General features: G+C 49.7%; 2 protein-coding genes across 4 annotated transcripts; one reads left to right on the top strand and one right to left on the bottom strand.

The window, feature by feature from the left end:
- Positions 1 to 129: 129 nt before the first annotated feature.
- THYN1 (thymocyte nuclear protein 1) lies at positions 130 to 12,666 on the bottom strand. Of its 3 annotated transcripts, none has more exons than XM_041413786.1 (8): positions 12,570 to 12,666; positions 4,284 to 4,362; positions 3,117 to 3,340; positions 2,618 to 2,686; positions 1,884 to 1,976; positions 1,200 to 1,295; positions 440 to 590; positions 130 to 358 (listed from the first exon to the last, which is right to left on the bottom strand). In XM_041413786.1, exons 2-8 carry the CDS (start codon positions 4,324 to 4,326, stop codon positions 312 to 314), a joined length of 723 nt encoding a protein of 240 aa, XP_041269720.1. In that variant the 5' UTR covers positions 4,327 to 4,362; positions 12,570 to 12,666; the 3' UTR covers positions 130 to 311. The 3 variants fall into 3 exon arrangements, with proteins under 3 accessions (XP_041269720.1, XP_041269719.1, XP_041269718.1); XM_041413785.1 differs by lacking the exon at positions 12,570 to 12,666 and adding an exon at positions 5,032 to 5,167; XM_041413784.1 differs by lacking the exon at positions 12,570 to 12,666 and adding an exon at positions 4,767 to 4,901.
- ACAD8 (acyl-CoA dehydrogenase family member 8) lies at positions 5,150 to 14,384 on the top strand. Its single transcript, XM_041413782.1, has 11 exons — positions 5,150 to 5,358; positions 6,688 to 6,788; positions 7,154 to 7,323; positions 7,988 to 8,097; positions 8,331 to 8,407; positions 8,636 to 8,773; positions 9,412 to 9,547; positions 9,649 to 9,746; positions 10,581 to 10,733; positions 12,630 to 12,732; positions 13,617 to 14,384. Exons 1-11 carry the CDS (start codon positions 5,277 to 5,279, stop codon positions 13,667 to 13,669), a joined length of 1,221 nt encoding a protein of 406 aa, XP_041269716.1. The 5' UTR covers positions 5,150 to 5,276; the 3' UTR covers positions 13,670 to 14,384.
- The last annotated feature ends 4,049 nt before the right edge of the window (positions 14,385 to 18,433 follow it).

Raw genomic sequence — 18,433 nt, 5'->3', positions numbered from 1 at the left:
GCAGAAAAATGTCCCTCTGCAGTACATGGGGCTGCACTAGACCCCACACTAAACAAAGAACATGTACCTGTTTCTTTCTCAAGAGATAAATTGCAGATTTTCCTACTATTAAAACCCAAGCAGCTGCAGTTGATTCCAAAAGGCTTTATTTATTGAAAAAATAAGCAAAAATAACAGTGTGTCAGGGGAAGGGAGGTGTGGCTGCAGATCTTGTGGGGGCACATTCGTGGTGCTGTGCTTGAGCAGGTGAACATGAGAGCTATGCTGGTGGAGGAGGAGGCATCAGTGGGCTGGGTGGGAGCTGTGCTGCTTTAATGTGGCTTTTCCTCTTCCAGGCTCAAGACAAAATCAAATTCCTCTGTGGTAAGGAAGGAAAAAACATAAATGGAACATCCAGCATGTCTGACAGAGAGAATCAAGAGTGCTGGGAGGTTCTCACCTTGTGTCAGGGGCTGGATGGACAGACGTTGCCTGGTGAAGAGCATCATGTCCTTGAGGGGCCCCCCATCTGCTTTGTGTGCCAGGTGGTGAGCCTTGATCTCAGACAGGGGGATGAAGCGCTTGGTCATCCTCACAAACTGCACATCCACCTGGGAAGGGAGGGCAGGAGCAGGTTGGACAAGGACAGCCTCCAGATAGCCCATGAAATCTTTGAGGGATAAAGATTTCGAGCTGAAGGAAGTGACTGATGTGCACTGGAAGCTTTGCCTTGCTGAAGGCTAAAAGAGCTTCCCAGTATTTGTGGCAGGTGATTTGTTGGCAGCAAGGTGCATTCGTGTCACAGACAATGCAAAATTCAGGTGTGGGATGTAGGCAGCCCATGAACACTCCCTTCCCTACAATTTAATGTGCCTCAAAACTACAGCTTTGTTTGCTGTGCACTGACAGTGCTTCTTAGCTCATTTTTCCAACTCGGGGTTCTGCCATGCGTGGAGGCCAGCTCTGCAGCCAAGATTTGAAAATGAAGAGAGACCAGCTCTGCAGCCAAGATTTGAAAATTTAGGGAGATACATTTTGGCAGCCTCCTGGAAAGGACTGGGGAAAAAGCAGAGGAAACAGGATTGAATTTTCTCTTGAGAGAGAAAAGGCAGCTAGGCCAGGACAGAAGCTTAAGATTTTCAATATGATGCAAAGAGCTTTCTCCCTTCTCTTGGCTTGCACACAGAGCTTGAACAGCTGTATTTAATAGAATACATTACCATGGACCATTTGGGGTTCTCTTTTCTGCTGGTGGAGTCATAATGAGGATCCTTCTGATCAAACTGTGTGTGATCAGGGTACGCCTCCTTTACGATCTGAAGCAGAAGGGGAGAAGAAAGTTTGCATCAGTTCAAAACACCTGTCAGTAAAGGGCATGAGATGTGACAAGGAGCAATCCTGGTGAAAAATCAGCCTTGCTTTCCCTGAATTCCATTCTAACAGTTTCCTTTAATTTCTTGAGTGGCAGAAGTGCAGAACAGTGAGTGCAGCATCACCTGCTGGAGATCAGTGTGGAAGGAAATGCAGCAGAGAGGAAAACTGAGTGGTAGCTGATGATCTTTGTGATGAGCTCTCCTCTTAAAGAAAAAGCTGTTCTGTGCCCTGCTTTTATTCTACTGCCTTGTAGGCTCTGCTGACTAGAATGCAGTGAGTCAGATTGGAATCAGAGTGTGGAACAGCACTTGGCTTGGCTGGGAGTGCCCCGAAATGTCAGCAGGAAAACAGCACAGTGTGGTTCCATCTCTCTGGGGACATGGCTGAGTCAGCCCCACAGTGCTGAGCTGAGGTGTCCTGAGCTCATTCCCTGCTCTCACTGGACAACTCCTGCACTCTTTGGTGCTGAGCCACAAGCAGTGAGCTGTTTGATAACCCATTCCTTATCACACCTCCCAAAACACACTCACCTTGACAAGGGCCACAATGCCAGGCTCTTTGCAGTTACTGTGGTAGAAGAAGGCCTGCTGCCCAAGTTTCATGGATCTCAGGAAATTCCTTGCCTGTCAGGAGTAAACAAGAGATTTTCAGCTCTTTCCATCAAGCTCTCAGGGCTTCATTAGAAGCAGCCAAGAATAGGAACCAACAAGAGGAGAGGTAGATGTACTTCAGAATTACTCAGATAATGTTTCCTGCAGTTGTCATAGAGATGTTTTTGTGTTGGAATGAAATTAAGTAAAAACAAGGCTAAAGAGCAAGATCCTGTTGGTCAGAAAGTGTGTGGGAACTCAACAGCTCAGCCACCCTTGCCCAGGAGAGTTGTCAGCAAACAAATCAGAGCAGATCATGTGTAGGGGAGCAGGGAATACTATACAGTACAGGGATCACACACAGCAGGGGAACACACGTGGAATTCCTTTGGGACAGAAAGCTGTGCACTGACAGAGGATTTGGGTAAGTACAGCCTTGCTGTAAGGTATCAAGGATTGGTCTAAGTGAAAGAAAAACTGGATGATTTGAAAGAATATTCACCAGCCTGAATCTGCCTCTGACTTAGAGGCCACTAAGCAAGAGTTGACTTCAGATCCCTGCCAAAATGCACCTGCATGAACAGGCAGAGTGCCCCAAGAGGAAATGCTTCAGGCACAGGAACACAGAGCCACCTTCTTCTTCTGCTATTTCAGTGCCCCCTCGTGCTTCCTACCTGGTAGTTCCTTACTCCATCCCAGCAGGTTGTCTGATTAGGCTGAGCTTTCAAGTCGTCAACACTGAACTGCCAAATGAAATGAAAATAAACATTCATTCAGGAGGTTTCTGATCTTTACGGTGTCATTGTCTGCACTGAGCCTAAGCATTTGTTGCTAGCAGCTCCTTCAATTATAGCACAAACCTGACACAATTTTTATCTCCCACAGGGCCTGCAGAAAAACCTTTACAAAGCAGCAGCGTATACATGCTGCTCCTGTGACCAACAGCCAAGCATCCTGAGGAGCTGATTTCCTCTTGTATTACATGTATGAAACCCCAAGGTTGTCACCTTGGACAAGAACATTTTGTTTTTCTATTTCCAGGAGGACAAATGGGTTTTGAGAAGAAAACACAATCTGAGTTGTCTGATGCTGTCCCTCAGCATCTGGGCACTCGAGGTGGGCAGGAGTGGCCCTGTGCTGTCCTTTGCTGAGTGAGGGGGTGTCAGTGCTCACCTTCACATCCACCCCCTTCTCCAGCCTGCTCTCAGGTTCTGATTTCAGCAGCCAGTGACAATATGTGATCTTGCTTTCCTCCCCACCAGACTCAGATTCTTTTTTCTTCCAGTTCTTCCATCCTGACTTGGAGCTCCCAGCTGGAGGTTTTGCAGACTTTTCTTCTTCATTATCTGAAGTCTCCTCCTCGGTTTTGGCAATTTTAGCATCAGGCTCTTTTTTATCTTAAAAGACATTGAGATAAAACACATTTTGTTTCAAAAAATAGTTTCAGTTGTCCAAGCTGGTTTCACACATTTGACTGCAGCAGGAGTTTGGGGCACCCCAGGTGCTCAGGGTAAGGTAGCAGCATTATGCACCAGTGGTTCTGAGTATTTCTAATTTGCATCTGAAATAAGGATATTTTTATGTTTGCAAAAATATAGTTTAATACTCCCTGTTAGTAATAAAAAGACCTCAGGATAGACCATGTTTGCCTACATGAAGTGTAGTTGAATTTTTTTAATTAATTGCTGAGAAATTAGCTGCAGGCAATGAAGTAGACTTAGGTGAATCTGGTGAGTAAGAGGAACATTCACCAAGCAAACCAAACTATTTCAATTCCTGCAGGAGCTGGAAATCTTAGCTTAACCTCCACTGAGCTACCTGCTCAGAAGGGATCCTTTCTTTCTTCAGGACACAGACAAAAAAACCCAGTTATTAAGAAGTGATTAAGGGGTAAAAAGGTGGTTATTTGCTAGAGTGGGTCAAGCAGATGAGTGGCACAGATGTGCAAGTTTTTTCATCTTGTACTTTGAACACCACATCCTAATGCCTCCAGTGCAATGTTCTTGCTTTTTATTTTTGCAGCTGGTACCCATCACCTTCCTGGCTCTGCACTGGGTGTACTCTGACCAACTCTGCTGTGCAGGACCTGAAAGCTCTGCAAAAATGGGCCTGAATTCCATTTCCTAAGCCCCTTGTACTGAGAATACATCACTGTCCTTATCACACACCTAGCAGGCTTGTCTCAGTCACACTCGGGTGCTCAGCCCATTTGGCACAGGAAATGCTGTCTGTAAGACATTGCCTGTGAAAGACAGACGGTTAATACGGCTGTCTGTAGTTTCACTATAGCCTGGAACCTCAAATGTGAGGTGCTAAATCAGTCAGGATGTCAGCACAGACCTGCTACTGCTCCTTTGTCTCTCTTTCTGCTCGGCCAAGGCATCTCTGGTCTCTCTGAATTATCTTCACTGAGAAGCACCTGATGGACGAGAGAAGAAGGAGGAATTACTGCTGCTTCAGGCGGCTGAAAAAAGTAGAGATGGCTAAAGCAGAGAGCTGCAAGCGCTGTAGGGCGAGTGGAGAGCAAATAAATCTTTCCTTGAGCTCAGCCACTTCCTCTATCTGTGTGAATGCTGGCAGGGCTTGGGGACCGCACCCTGGAGCCCTGATGGACACCAGCAGCAGGGCTGGATCGCTGCTGCACCCGGGCAGTCCCGAAGGTGCGTGGGCAGAGCGCGGCCCCTCTCTGCCTTTGGCCCAGGAGCCGTGCTGCTCTCCGGGGCTCAGCCCAGCCTGGCCCCGGCTGGCTGCCCCTGCCTGCCGTGCCTGGGCTCGCCCGAGTCCCTCGGGAACGGCTCCTTCCCTGCACAGCGCCAAACCCACCTGGGCGCGCTCGCCGCAGGTGCCCGTGCCTGGCCAGGGGGGTTGGCTGGCTGAGCCCCAGGTCCCTCCCAGCCCTAGGGACCCTGGGGCTCCGGGAGAGGCGCGGGCCGGCCGGCCCATCCCCTGCCCGCTCTGTCAGCAGCACTCGCACGGCTCCGAGCCCGCCGCCTCCTGCCAGGCCGGCTGGCATCAACTTTTCCGCCTTCTGTGCCAAGCTTTCCCCATCCTCCCTCCCTCCTTGCCAGCCCTCCTAGCTCCCGCTCACCAGCCCGGGCCGCTGCCGCCGGTCCTGCTCGGAGCGATGAGGATGCTGGCGGTGCCGGGCGGGGAGGAGGAGGAGGAGGAGGAGGAGGAGGAAGCGCGCTCGGAAGCGGTGCCCGCTATGCAAAGGCCGGGGCAGGGCCGGCTCCCCTCACTCTCTCCCCGCCCGGGCGGGCGGCGCCGGGGGCCGGACTACAGCTCCCAGCCTGCCCCGCCGGGAGCCGGGAAGCGGAGCGGCCCCGCACGGCCATGGCCATGGCGTGGCGAGCGGCCCCGCGGGCGGCGGCGCGGCTGCTGCTGGGGCGCCGGGGGATCGCGTCCTGCATCGACCGTAAGGAGCTGCCCGACCCCCCGCGGCCCGGGGGAGGCGGGCTGGGGGAGATGGACGGCGGGTCGGTGGCCCCGGACCTCCTGTCCCCGCCCGGAGGGATGTTCCCAGCTGTTCGTGTCACTGCTCCCCGTGTCACCGCTCCCCGTGTCCCTCCTCCCCGTGTCCTGCTCCCGGCCAGGGCGGTGCGGGCGCGGACACGCGCAGCGGGTGCCTGGCAGTGGGACAGAGCCGGCAAGGAAAGGTCTTTCCTTCTCCCTGTCCCTCCTTTTACCTTGTTAGACCGTGCTCAGCAGTGCGACAGAGCCCGCAAGGAAAGGTCTTTCCCTTTCCCTTTCCCTTTCCCTGTCCCTCCTTCTACCTTGTTAGACCGTGCTCAATAGTGGGAAAGAGCCCTCAAGAAAGGTCCGTCCCTCTCCATGTCCCTCCCTTACCTTTGTTAGGTTTTCATGGTTTTTCACATTTGATAGTGAATCAAATAATATCTCTCAAAGAAGGGGGATTTTAAAAAAGAAGGAAAGTGATTTTTTATATAGGCAGACTGATATGGAATGGATTTAAACTAAAAAAGGAGAGATTCAGGTTAGATATTAGGAAGAAATTCTTCTGGCAGAATTCCAGCTGACACAGGTTGCCCAGAAGTTGTGGATACCCCATCCCTGGCAGTGCTCAAGGCCAGGTTGGACAGGGCTTGGTCTTGTAGGTGTTTGGAACAAGATGGTCTTTAGGGTCCCTTCCAATGCAAACCATTCTGGTTCCAGAACACTTTGCAGATTAATTGCTTTGATGTCTAGATGTAACAACATTAAAAATTGAGGCAGCAGCATAGCTGTGAATTTCAGGAGAGGAACAAACAAAACAATGTTGAATCTATGTATTGGTGGTTTCAGGAGGAAAGCAGGAGGTTTCACATGCCGAGCCTACCTAAAGCTTTAGTTGCTATTTCCAAAGGGCTTGTTTATTCCTTATTTGCTTCCAAGCCTCCTTTCTTTGAAGTCCCAGCATTGTTCTCTCAGATTTCTTTAGCACAGACTTAGTGACATGGAGTGACTGTGCTCCCCTGTCCTGGCTTTCTAATGTAGTTAGCATGGAGCAGACAGAGGCAACTGGGATCTTGGATTTGTTTTGTCCCAAGAAAGCCCCTCCCAAAGGTCCCTGCTCTCAGCACAGTTCATTATGTTCCTGAGGAACAGAGAAATAGTCTCTACAGCAGAGACCACAAACTGTTTGTGTGAGTTAAGGGGCACCTTGAAATTGTTTGGGATACCGACAAGGTGGTTGTGCTGCTTTCCCTCAACAGACACGTGTTCTCATCTCTTGCTGCTTTTCTAGCATCCACTGGACTCACTGAGGATCAGAAGGAATTCCAAAAAGTTGCCCTTGATTTTGCTGCCAAGGAGATGGCTCCTTACATGGCCGAGTGGGATGAGAAGGTAGGAGAGCCTCACAAGGGTTGTACTGCTCCCTTTTTCCTCCGTTAGGATGTTGTGACCCATAGGTCTCACTGAGGGGTTCCTGCAATGGCTCTGGAGGTTGTCATTGAAGCTGCTGCTGTAACTGGGAGAGGGGAAATCATCAGAAATACCTTGAAGCTTTCCTAGCCAGGTTATTCAATCACCTGGATCTTGGATTCACTGCTGAAGATGGAATGTGTCTGTGTTGGTACCACCACTTCTTTGACCCACCCAGCTGACTTAAACTCTGCAGGACAGTGGGACTCAAACTGGTAGCCCAGGGCTACCCAAAGGGACTGAACTAACCCTGAATGTTCAGTGGGATATCTCTCCTGCCCCAATAGGAAATATTCCCTGTGGAAACGATGCGGAAGGCAGCCCAGCTAGGATTTGGTGGGATCTATGTGAAACCAGACGTTGGTGGCTCTGGATTGTCACGACTTGACACCTCCATAATCTTTGAAGCTCTGTCAACAGGATGTACCAGCACCACTGCTTACATGAGCATCCACAAGTGAGTGTGTCTGTGCAGGGGTGGATGGTGTCAGCCTGGCTGCTCTGTGGGCTCTAAATCCAGCTGGAGGCAGCTCCCTGGCTGCTGCTCATTATTTATATATTTAAATGGTGACCTCGAGTACACACATCCCTGTGAGGATCCCTGGATGGCAGTAAACAAATAGGCCACAAGGACCGAGATGCCACCAAGAAGTAATTTTAGCTTTGTGGCATGCAAGATGGGATTAAGTTCTGGATTTTGTTCTCTGCTCTGCCACTTAAGCTGTCTATAGATAGTAACGTGCCTGGAAAAAGCCTTTGTGCCTCGGCCGTGCTATGACAGAGCCCAGAGGCACCACCTGACCCCAGAGCTGTCCTGCTTGTACAGACATGTCCAGTGACAGGTCACTTGGCACAGAGAGCTGCAGTGATGCTGCCTCTTTCTTCAGGTGCACTTTCCTGGAGAGGGAGCAGGGCTGAGCATGGGAGGAGACTGAGGCTCTTAAACAAGAACCTGCTGTTCCGCAGGGCAGTGAGTCTGTGGTGAACGGAAGGTGTAACAATAACATTTTCAGGCCTCGGAGCTTTTGGCTCAGCTCTGTGGAGCTTTCCTCTGTTCAGCAGGGATGTTCTTGTACAACCTGAGTTCAGTCCTGAATGCTGCTCCTTCTCTCCCATCCCAGCATGTGTGTTTGGATGATCGACACCTTTGGCAATGAGGAGCAGCGGCACAGGTTCTGCCCATCGCTCTGTAGCATGGAAAAGTTTGCCTCTTACTGCCTGACTGAGCCAGGTGAGCATCCTCAAACAGAACATCTTCTCCTCTCTCTTTAACTGCACATGAACATTGCAAAGGTCTGGAGCTGAAACATTTCTTTCCATATTCATTTGTGAAGTTGGGGAGAGGCAGATGATGATTGCTGAGATGCTCATGGTACAAACTCAGGTGTCAGGGAATGATCCCAGGGAGAATTTGTAGGCTCTGGACCCTCTGCTTCACTGGCTGCTTCCTTGCTTCTCAAACAGGGAGTGGCAGTGATGCAGCTTCCCTGCTGACCTCAGCTCAGAGGAAAGGGGACACCTACGTCCTGAATGGCTCCAAGGTACCTCTTTGCTCCTGCTAAAGTGGCCTGGGTCTCACTGTCCTCCCATTCTTGCTGTCTCCTCACCTCTGTGCATTCTCTAAGGCAAGATGTGCTCTGCAGAGCTGGGTCCCTAAATGCCTCCGGCTGTGGGGTCTTTGCCTCTCCATTTCTGTACCCTGCCAGCTGCTGCTGTGGGCTCAGGGCTAGTTTGCAAAACCTCCCCAAAGCCTGACTTCTCTCCTGCAGGCCTTCATCAGCGGGGGAGGTGACACGGATGTGTACGTGGTCATGTGTCGCACAGGGGGCCCAGGCCCCAAGGGCATCTCCTGCCTCGTGCTGGAGAAGGGAATGCCAGGGCTCAGCTTTGGCAAGAAGGAGAAGAAGGTAAGAGGCTTGGTTTGTGCTTCCTGTGTGCTTGAGGGAAGTGCAGGACAGAGATCACAGAACCACAGAATCGTCAAGGTTGGAAAGACCTCCAAGACCATTGAGTCTAACCTGTGATTGATCCTCACTTGTCTGCCAGAGCTCTGAGTGCCACATCCAGGCATTCCTTAAACACCTGCAGGGATGGTCACTCAAATACCTCCTTGGACAGCCCATTGCAATGCTTGACAGCCATTTCCATGGAGAAATTCTTCCTGATGTCCAATCTGAGCCTCCCCTGCACAGCTTGAGGCTGTGTTCTGTGGTCCCAATGAGCTTATCTGTGGAAAGCATTAGGGATCTCTTCATGGATGGGGTTGGAGTCCCAGACTGGCATGGTTTTACCAAGTGGTAAAGTTTGCCCAATACCCATCCCTTTGGTAAGTGAAGGATTTTAGTCTCAGGAATATCAACATCACTGGATTTGTGCCACTTCTCAAAAACACCCATTCCAATTTCCACACTGAGGCCAAACCATGCAGAACAGCGATGCTTTGTGGCAGCTTGGCAGTGAGACCGAGGGGTCGGGAGCAGGCTGATTTTGTGTTGGAGCTGTGCTGCTCCTCACGCAGTCTGGAAGGAGCTCTGTTTTTTCCTAGGTAGGCTGGAATTCCCAGCCAACTCGGGCTGTGATCTTTGAGGACTGCGTTGTTCCTGTGGGCAACCGGCTGGGAGCTGAAGGGCAGGGATTCGGCATCGCCATGCAGGGCCTCAATGGAGGCCGGATAAACATCGGTGAGAAATCCAAAGACAGCCAAGGGAGGAGGGCAGGACCTTCTTGTTGCATGTATGAAATAGCTTCACCTTCACTCTGTGTCCTTGGCTTCTCCCACCAGCTTCTTGTTCGTTAGGAGCTGCTCACGCCTCGGTTCTCCTGGCTCAGGAGCACCTCACTGTCCGCAAGCAGTTTGGGGAGCCGCTCGCCAACAACCAGGTAAGCCCTGCAGCAGCTCTGCCCTTCCTCGTGCTGGAAGGGCCATCCCTCACCTCACAGAGCTTTCCCTGGGTAAGTCAAGAGCATGCTTTTCCTAAGGAAGCATGTCAGGCCTGAGCCCTTATTGTAGCAGTGGTCCCCTGAACGGGGTAATAATTAGCATTGACTCCATGATTTCAGAAGGCTGATCAATTGCTTAATCTATTGTACTACACTACATTATTATTATATTATACTATATACTATATTATACTATTATATATAATATATTGTAATATATAATATATATTGTACTATATACTGTATTATACTGTTATATATAATATATTGTAATGCATAATATATATTCTATATCTGTTATACTATATACTATATTATACTATTATACTATACTATATTATTATGTTATACTTATTAAGAAGCTCATCACCCTTACAGACAGTCTGATCCAGACAGATCCAATTGGTCAATCCGAACACCATCCAGTGTCCAATTAAGAAACCACCCTTTGGTAAACAAATCTCCATAACACATTCCACATGTGCCAGTTGGTCAACCCAAACGCTATCCAGTGTCCAAACCACCCTTTGGTAAAGGAATCTCCATAACACATGCCACGTGTCCCCAACACCAGACGCAGCAAGTGGCGATAAGAATTGTTTCTCACTCTTTTCTCTGATCTTCTCACAGACTTTCCCGTAGCGATGCCTGGGAAAGTTGTGCCTGCTGCTCTGTGTGGAGAGAGCTGCGGCTGCAAGCCCTGCGTGGCGGCGGCGGGGCTGTGGCTGGCAGCCCTGTGAGGGTGCTGACGGAGCTTTCCTCTGGCTCCGGCAGTACCTGCAGTTCAGGCTGGCGGAGATGGCCACTCGGCTGGTGGCAGCGCGGCTCATGGTGCGCAATGCGGCGCGGGCGCTGCAGGAGGGCCGGGAGGACGCGGCCGTGCTCTGCTCCATGGCCAAGCTCTTTGCCACCGACGAGTGCTTCGGGGTAGGTCCCTCACACACCTCGTGGGATCCTCATTGCAAGCTTGGAGATGCCCCGCTTAATGCCCAAGGTGTCAGGGAGAAGTTTGATATTTTCCCTGAAAAATCTTAATTTTTTAAAAAATCTTAAATTTAATCTTAATGCCCAGGGTGTCAGGGAGAAGTTTGAGCTTCTGCCTGAAAAATCTTAATTTTTTCTTTTTAATCCTAAATTTAATCTTAAATTTGAGATTAAATTTTAAAATTTAAAGTTTAAATTTAAGATTAAATTTAATCTTAATCTTAAATTAAGATTAATTTGAGTCTTAAATATTTAAAAAAATCTTAAATTAAAAAAATCTTAATTTTTTTAAAATCTTAATCTTAAATTTAAGATTAAATTTAATCTTAATCTTAAATTAAGATTAATTTGAGTCTTAAATATTTAAAAAAATCTTAAATTAAAAAAATCTTAATTTTTTTAAAATCTTAATCTTAAATTTAAGATTAAATTTAATCTTAATCCTAAATTTAAGATTAACTTAAATCTTAAATCTTTAAAAAATCTTTTTTATCTTAATTTTTAAAATATTTTTTTAAATTGTATTTTTAAAAGATTAAAAAATATATTAAAATTTTTACGATTTAATCTTAATTTAAAGATTAAGATCTTTAAATTGGTGAACCAAAACCACTACAGGACCCAAAGCCAAGCCCAGAGCCAGGAGTTTCATTTGAGGACAGGATGTTTTATAAGACATGTGGAGGCTACAGGATTAATTTGAAAGATTTAAAACATCTTTCCAGTGTTCTTCATAGGGGGCCAAATGGGAGGCGGGACAGGGAGCAGAGCATTTTTATTTTCCAAGGAAAATGTGCATGTTGCAGGGTGATTGTTCTTAGGTAGCAAACTAAAAAATTACATTATTGCTTTGATAATTATCTTATCACTTTGAAAAACACCTTAGTTTGTTACCTTATCAAAATGCCCCTGTAAAGAGAAAGCAAGAAGGAGGAAAAAGAACTTGACATTTCCTAGCCCAGTGTTATTTAGAAGCAGTTTCTGTGCTGAGGAGTCTGAATTTTTGCTGTTGTTGTTTGCCATCCCGAGCTGGGGGACAGGACACACGGAGTCGTGTTTCCATGGAAACCAGCGTCCTGCCGGGCCCTCCCCTGAGTGGCCGCCAGGTGGCGATCGGGCGGTTCGGGTTTGCAAACCACAGAAATGCAGCAAAAATCGCCTTATTCCCTAAAAATACCCATCCCTGGGTATCCCTGTACCCATCCCTGGGTATCTGTACCCATCCCTGGGCATCTTTGTACCCATCCCTGGGCATCTCTGTACCCATCCCTGGGCATCTCTGTACCCATCCCTGGGCATCTTTGTACCCATCCCTGGGTATCTGTACCCGTGCCTGGGTATCCCTGTACCCATGCCTGGGTATCCCTGTACCCATCCCTGGGTATCTCTGTACCCATTCCTGGGTATCTGTACCCATGCCTGGGTATCTCTGTACCCATGCCTGGGTATCTCTGTACCCATCCCTGGGTATCTGTACCGATTCCTGGGTATCTGTACCTGTGCCTGGGTATCTCTGTACCCATCCCTGGGTATCTGTACCCATCCCTGGGCATCTCTGTACCCATCCCTGGGCATCTATACCCTAAACGTACAGCAGAGATACCCATTCCTGGGTATTTCTGGGCATTGCTGTTCACATAAACACACCCTTCATGTGAAACAGGGAATGTACTAGCAAGGAGAGCAGCGCTGATGGCGCCTGACAATCACACCACATTTTTAAGAGATGAGATTAGGTGACCAGGAAAAAAAAGTGAGCCCAGGTTCCTGGGTCCTTACCGATTTTCTGGCACTGGTGTATCCTGCACAAGTCACCTCAGAGCAGTGTTATCCCCTCAGATCTGTAACCAGGCTCTGCAGATGCACGGGGGCTATGGCTACCTGAAGGATTACGCGGTGCAGCAGTTCGTGCGAGACATCAGAGTCCACCAGATCCTGGAAGGTAAAAGACACTCCTAGTACCAGTGAAGTTAGCTGTAGGGTTAGGAGAAAAACTCCCCTGGAGGCCCCCACTTTCCCACATGACCCTGATTCTTGGGTTTCAGAGCCCTGCTCTGCTCTGAGCATGAGATGTGCCGTGCCCTGGCCGGGAGCTCTGGCTCTGTGGGAGCAGTTACTGGCTATTTTAAGAGTCTTACAGCAGAGGAAGATATTTAGTTGTCATGTTAGCAGTGCCTCTGTCCAGTTTCATCCCATTACTCCTGGCCATGTGATGATTCTCCCTAACAGTTCTTCTCCTGTGATTTTGGTCTGTTTGCACTCCTTGACATTGTGTCTCTAACAGTATCTGGCCTTTTCTAATCCCAGTTTGGCCTCCTAAATATTCTGTTTTCCCTGCTTTGAAATCCCCTCACCTAGAGCCAGAGTAGCTGGTAAGGGACATGCTCTTTCTTACACCGAGTGGGTTTGCAGCCTGTGTGTGGTGTGTGTGTTAAACGTACAGCAGAGAGCTCAGATGTTGCTGTAAATCCAGTTCTGCTCAATGCCTGGTCCTGCATCCTCCCAACACATACAAAAAGCAGCAGCAGCTTTCCCAGCAATATGCTGGCCCTTTGCAGTTGGGTTTTGGCCCAACCCCTGCTAAATGCCACTTCAGCTGGGAAGAGCTCCTTTGTGCTGTAAACTGCGCATCAGGGGAGAATTCTTTTGGCCTTTTGCAGTTGGGTTTTGGCCCAACCCCTCCTAAATGCCACTTCAGCTGGTGGGAAGAGCTCCTCTTCTGTGCTGTAAACTGCGCATCAGGGGAGAATTCTTTTGGCCTTTTCAGGGGGAAAATACTGGACCATGCCTTAACTGTGTTTGCTTTGCATCCTCTTCCTGCTGCAGGTACCAACGAGGTCATGAGGATGATTGTGGCCAGGAATCTGCTACAGGGCTGAAGCCAGGAGCCTTAAAACCCCTCCATCTGTTACAGCTCGGCCTGTTTCCCTCCCCTGCTGGCCAGCTCTCTCCCTGGGAGTGGAGAGGGGGATGCCCCAGTGGAAACAGCCTTCCTGCCTTACCCACAGCTGGGTGGCACAGCTGCATGCCGTGCCTGGCAGAGCTGCTGGCGCCAGGCTGGCATTGTGCAGCCCGAAATCACAGCTGTCAATGCAAGCCTCTGTCAGCAAACCCTGCTCCTGGCCTGCTTGGAAAACGAAACACCAGAGCTGCTGCTCACCTCTGTGAGTCAGCGCTGAAATGGGAACCTCGGGCAGAGGTGAGCTCATGGGATCACTGAAATTTTTATTTTGAAGGAATTAACTGCTCACAGCACCCCTGGGAACAGATGATCACAGGCTCTAACCAGAGCTTTTAATCCCAGGATGCCTTTCCTTTAGCTAGAAGCACTCCCTCTTTTCCCAGCAAACTTTTCCTGATGTCCCAGCCACTGCTTGTTCTCTGTATTCCTACCACATCTTGGTGCTTAATCTCAAAGAAGCCTTTGCAACACAAAAGTGCAAATGAAATGCTAAGGTTATGTACAGAAATCCTGATTTCTGTGGCCTCCAATCAGTAAGGCTGTGAACAATGTAAGGGGAGTAAAAATATTGGTAAATTAAATTGTTTTTTCCTGTCTGGTTTGGAATCAATAAAGCAATGATGGAAATGTTACTGGAGTGGAAATTATGCTAATTTCCTTCTGTGGTATTTCAGGTGTTTAAACAGAAGTAACAGGGAATTTTTAAAGTAGGTGTTGCAAAATAGTTCTGCTTGAGGGCTTTTTAGGTAATGTCTTTGTTAACCCCTTCGGGTCAGCCAGCTCTTTTTTCTCAGCAGTACTTGGCAGGGGGAAGATGACAGAGCATTAGCAACAGAATCATGGAATGGGTTAGGCTGGAAGGGACCTTAAACCCTTAAACTCATTCCAGCTCCTGCCGTGGACAGGGACACCTTCCACTTGTTTGATCTCAGTTCCTGCTGTTGCTGGCAGGCCCTGAATGTCCCCTCCCTCATTTTATTGCACATTGAATTTGCCCCACAGGGCAGCGAGGGCAGATTAAAGGATAAACACCTGTGCTCAAAGAGAAACAGCCCCCTGCCCACTGGGGAGACTCTCTGCCTGCCCAGGGGATGGATGTCCTGGGCTGGGAGGGTCTCTGCACAGTGGGAAGGGGTCTCTGGCTGGCAGGGAGGGGTCTCCAGCCGGGGTCTCTGCCCAGGGTCCCTGTCTGAAGTCTCTCTCCAGGGTCTCCATGGGGAGTTTCTGGCCAGAAGTCTCTGTCTGGGGTCTCTCCCAGGATTTCTACCACAGGTCCCTGCCCGGGGTCTCAGTGCAGGTTCTCTTCTGGGGGCTCTGTCATGGCCTCTATGTGGGATCCCTGCCTGGGCTCTCCATGTTGGGTTCTCTCCTGGGGGTCCCTGTCCATGGTCTCAGCCTGGGGTCTCCCCTGGGGCTCTCTCTCAGTCTGGGCTCTCTCCTGGAGCTCTCTATCCATGTTCTCTGTCCCATCTCTCAGTCCCAGCTCTCTATCCATGTTCTCTGTCCCATCTCTCAGTCCCAGCTCTCTATGCATGTTCTCTGTCCCATCTCTCAGTCCCAGCTCTCTATCCATGTTCTCTGTCCCATCGCTCTATCCATATTCTCTGTCCATGTTCTCCGTCCCATCCCTCTATCCATGTTCTCTGTCCCATCGCTCATTCCCAGCGCTCTATCCATGTTCGCTGTCCCATCTCTCAGTCCCAGCTCTCTATCCATGTTCTCTGTCCCATCGCTCATTCCCAGCGCTCTATCCATGTTCGCTGTCCCATCTCTCAGTCCCAGCTCTCTATCCATGTTCTCTGTCCCATCGCTCATTCCCAGCGCTCTATCCATGTTCGCTGTCCCATCTCTCAGTCCCAGCTCTCTATCCATGTTCTCTGTCCCATCGCTCATTCCCAGCGCTCTATCCATGTTCGCTGTCCCATCTCTCAGTCCCAGCTCTCTATCCATGTTCTCTGTCCCATCTCTCAGTCCCAGCTCTCTATCCATGTTCTCTGTCCATGTTCCCTGTCCCATCTCTCTATCCATTCTCTCTATCTATATTCTCTGTCCACGTTCTCAGTCCGTCTCTCCGTCCCCCCTCAGGCCGTTCCCTCACGGCCGCGCCGCTCCCTCTCACGCTCCGCCCCCTCGGGCGCGCGGGCCCCTCCGGCAGCCAATGGGAGGCGGGGAGGAGGGCGCGCGGTGCGGGGCGGGGCCAATGGCGCGCGGGCGGCGGGCGGGGCNGGTGGGCGTGGGGCGGGTGTCGGTGCCCGCCGCGTGCAGGCCCCGCCGCCGGGAGCGGGGCTGGCGGCGGGACAACTGCGCATGGATGGGATCGGCGGCGCCGGTGGACGGGAGAGCGGTCATTAACGTAATTAGCGTAATTAGCGTCCGTGCGTCCTGCGCGCTGCCGGGGAACGACCGGGCGGGAGGCAGGCTCGGTAAAATCCCGTCTTTTCCGATCCGCTCCCATCATTCCGGAGCGGGAGCGTGGGAAGGAGCGCGGCGAGGAACGCAGCCGCCGTGGCGGAATGACCAAAGCTTTAAATAAAAATATCCGCTGCACCTGATACCCACGGCTCGTCCATCCCCGAAATACCGGCGGGGAAAGCCGCGCTGCCGTAAGTGAGCTCTGCGTTATAAATCAGTGCTGCGTTATAAATCAGTGCTGCGTTATAAATCAGTTCTGCGTTATAAATCAGTGCTGGGCTCCCTCTCCTGCCGACCTTGGCCGGGGCAGCCTTTGCATCACGCAGCGCTGATGGATGATGCGCTCCGCAATCAATCGCTCCCGCACATCTCGCCCAGCTCCGGGCTCCCTGGCGTTGTTCCCCTCTCTGCAGCCCGGTCTGGGGCTGCCTCTCCCTGCTCCGTGTCCCCAGAGCAGTGTGGTACCCATGGGCCGTGCCCACCTGTCCAGTCTAACCCTCTTCTCTTCCTTCTGCTGCTCCTCTTTCACCCTCCACACCAGCAGCTCTGTAGCCCACCAGTAGCAGCAAGAAGATGTTTGAGGTTCTGGCTTGAATCCCAAGTGGTTTAGATCACGTTCATTTTGGGGGTGATGCTCTTTTCCAGAGGAACATCCCATGTTTGTGGCTTCCAGGTGTCAGAAACTCCTCAATCCCTCACAGTGACATGCTGAAAAATACACATGGATATGTATGGAGATGTAATAGAGTTATTTATTGCCAGCTGGATTGTTTTATAACACGTTCTTAAAATCATAGTTGGAAGTAAACCTGATCCTCAGAGCTATGGAAAAAGCTTTAATAAATCTTTGCATAATTAGAAGCAAAATTCTTGCACAGCTGGCCTTGGATTTGTACCACCTGGGTTCTTAGGGAGGATTATTGCCAACTGCTACCTGATGGAGGCACAGAATCTGTCTCCTGTAGGAGTGTATCCACAAGCCCCCGTGTGCAGAATTAACCCCTGTGTGCAGAATGAGCTGTTTTACAGAATATTGCTGCTGTTCCCTGAGCCATGGTCTGTGAGCAGGGGAGCTGTGCAGGGCAGCGAGCTGGGAGCCAGGGCAGCTCAGAGCTTTCACTTTCCCGTGGCCAGAGGAAGCCCAGAATAAACAGCAAAGCCCTTGGAGGTCTCAGTGGAGCTTAGGGATTAGCAGCCAAGTCTCTTGTCCTCTGAAGCACATCCTTCAGCATCAGCAAAGAGATTGTTGGCTTTTTTCTCTTTTTTCCCTGGTTTGGCTGTTCTCTTTTCCACCAGCTTTTTCTCCCAACTGCTCTGGATATGGGGTGGTTGAACACCACAGGCTGGTGTTCAATCAGAGAGATTTTTCAAATCTCTCTTGCAGAGAGGACTTCAGCCACATTTGTGTTTCACAGGCATGAACAGCATGGCTGTTTGGTTCAGGAGTTAATTGGGACTTTCCTTTTCCATGTGCTGTATTTTGCACTTCACATTCCACCTCACAAAGGCTTATTCCATTTTATTGGACTAACTCATCCAATCCAACTTCAGAGTCTCTGCTCTGGGGTTACTTGGTAATGGAATGGTTGGTTTTGGGTTTTTTTGCAAAAGACACTTCCCTGAGGCAGAGATGAAATCACAGAACCATGGAATCCCACAATTTGGGTTGGAAAGGGTATTAAAGATGACCTAGTCCCACCTCCTGCTGTGGCCAGAGACACCTTCCTCTAGCCCAGGTTGCTCCCAGCCCCAGCCTGACCTGGAACACTCCCAGGGATGGCTACTGAGATTGACAAAGAAGGCCAGGAACATTTAGCAAAGTATAAAAAAACAAAAAACAAAAAAAAACCCCGAAACTATTTGCAGCCTGTTCTGTCATTATAGAAGTGAGATAAAAAATCTACTGGGAGCTATAAATTGCTCTCAGGAGGAAGCACAGAGCCCAGGTACACTTTAAACTCTGGCAATCCAGCTCAGGGTAACAGGATGAAGCTTTGCTGAGTCACAGAAATGTTTCTTCCTGAGGCTACTTGAACAGATCCTAATGAGAAATGTGGGTTTCAGGATATCTAGGATAATGTGTTGAAAATATTGGGAGCCTGGGAGCTTCCTACCAGCCTCTCTTGGGAAGAAAAAGCAATGGAGCTGGGGAGTTTTAAAGCAGGAAACTTGATGGGAATGTGCCAGGTTAGTTATGCCTGGGATTAAGAGGATGAGCTTAAGTGCTTAGTTTATTTTTATCTGGCTGTATGTGCTTCCTGAGCACAGC

Source organism: Onychostruthus taczanowskii, unplaced genomic scaffold (assembly GCF_017590055.1).
Source record: "Onychostruthus taczanowskii isolate IOZ18803 unplaced genomic scaffold, ASM1759005v1 scaffold43, whole genome shotgun sequence".
In the NCBI taxonomy this organism is placed as follows: domain Eukaryota; kingdom Metazoa; phylum Chordata; class Aves; order Passeriformes; family Passeridae; genus Onychostruthus; species Onychostruthus taczanowskii.
This window is presented reverse-complemented; position numbering and strand designations above follow the sequence as displayed.

Bases quoted from the DNA above. Each gene is read 5' to 3' on its own strand.
- THYN1 (XM_041413784.1), bottom strand. From the start codon at position 4,886: ATGGGCCGGCCGGCCCGCGCCTCTCCCGGAGCCCCAGGGTCCCTAGGG. The intron at 2,687-3,116 runs GTGAGCACTGAC...TTCATTTGGCAG, and splicing joins AGAAGGGGGTGGATGTGAAG to TTCAGTGTTGACGACTTGAA. The intron at 1,977-2,617 runs GTAGGAAGCACG...TACTCCTGACAG, and splicing joins ATGGAGTAAGGAACTACCAG to GCAAGGAATTTCCTGAGATC.
- ACAD8 (XM_041413782.1), top strand. From the start codon at position 5,277: ATGGCCATGGCGTGGCGAGCGGCCCCGCGGGCGGCGGCGCGGCTGCTG. The intron at 7,324-7,987 runs GTGAGTGTGTCT...CTCCCATCCCAG, and splicing joins GCTTACATGAGCATCCACAA to CATGTGTGTTTGGATGATCG. The intron at 9,747-10,580 runs GTAAGCCCTGCA...TGGCTCCGGCAG, and splicing joins AGCCGCTCGCCAACAACCAG to TACCTGCAGTTCAGGCTGGC.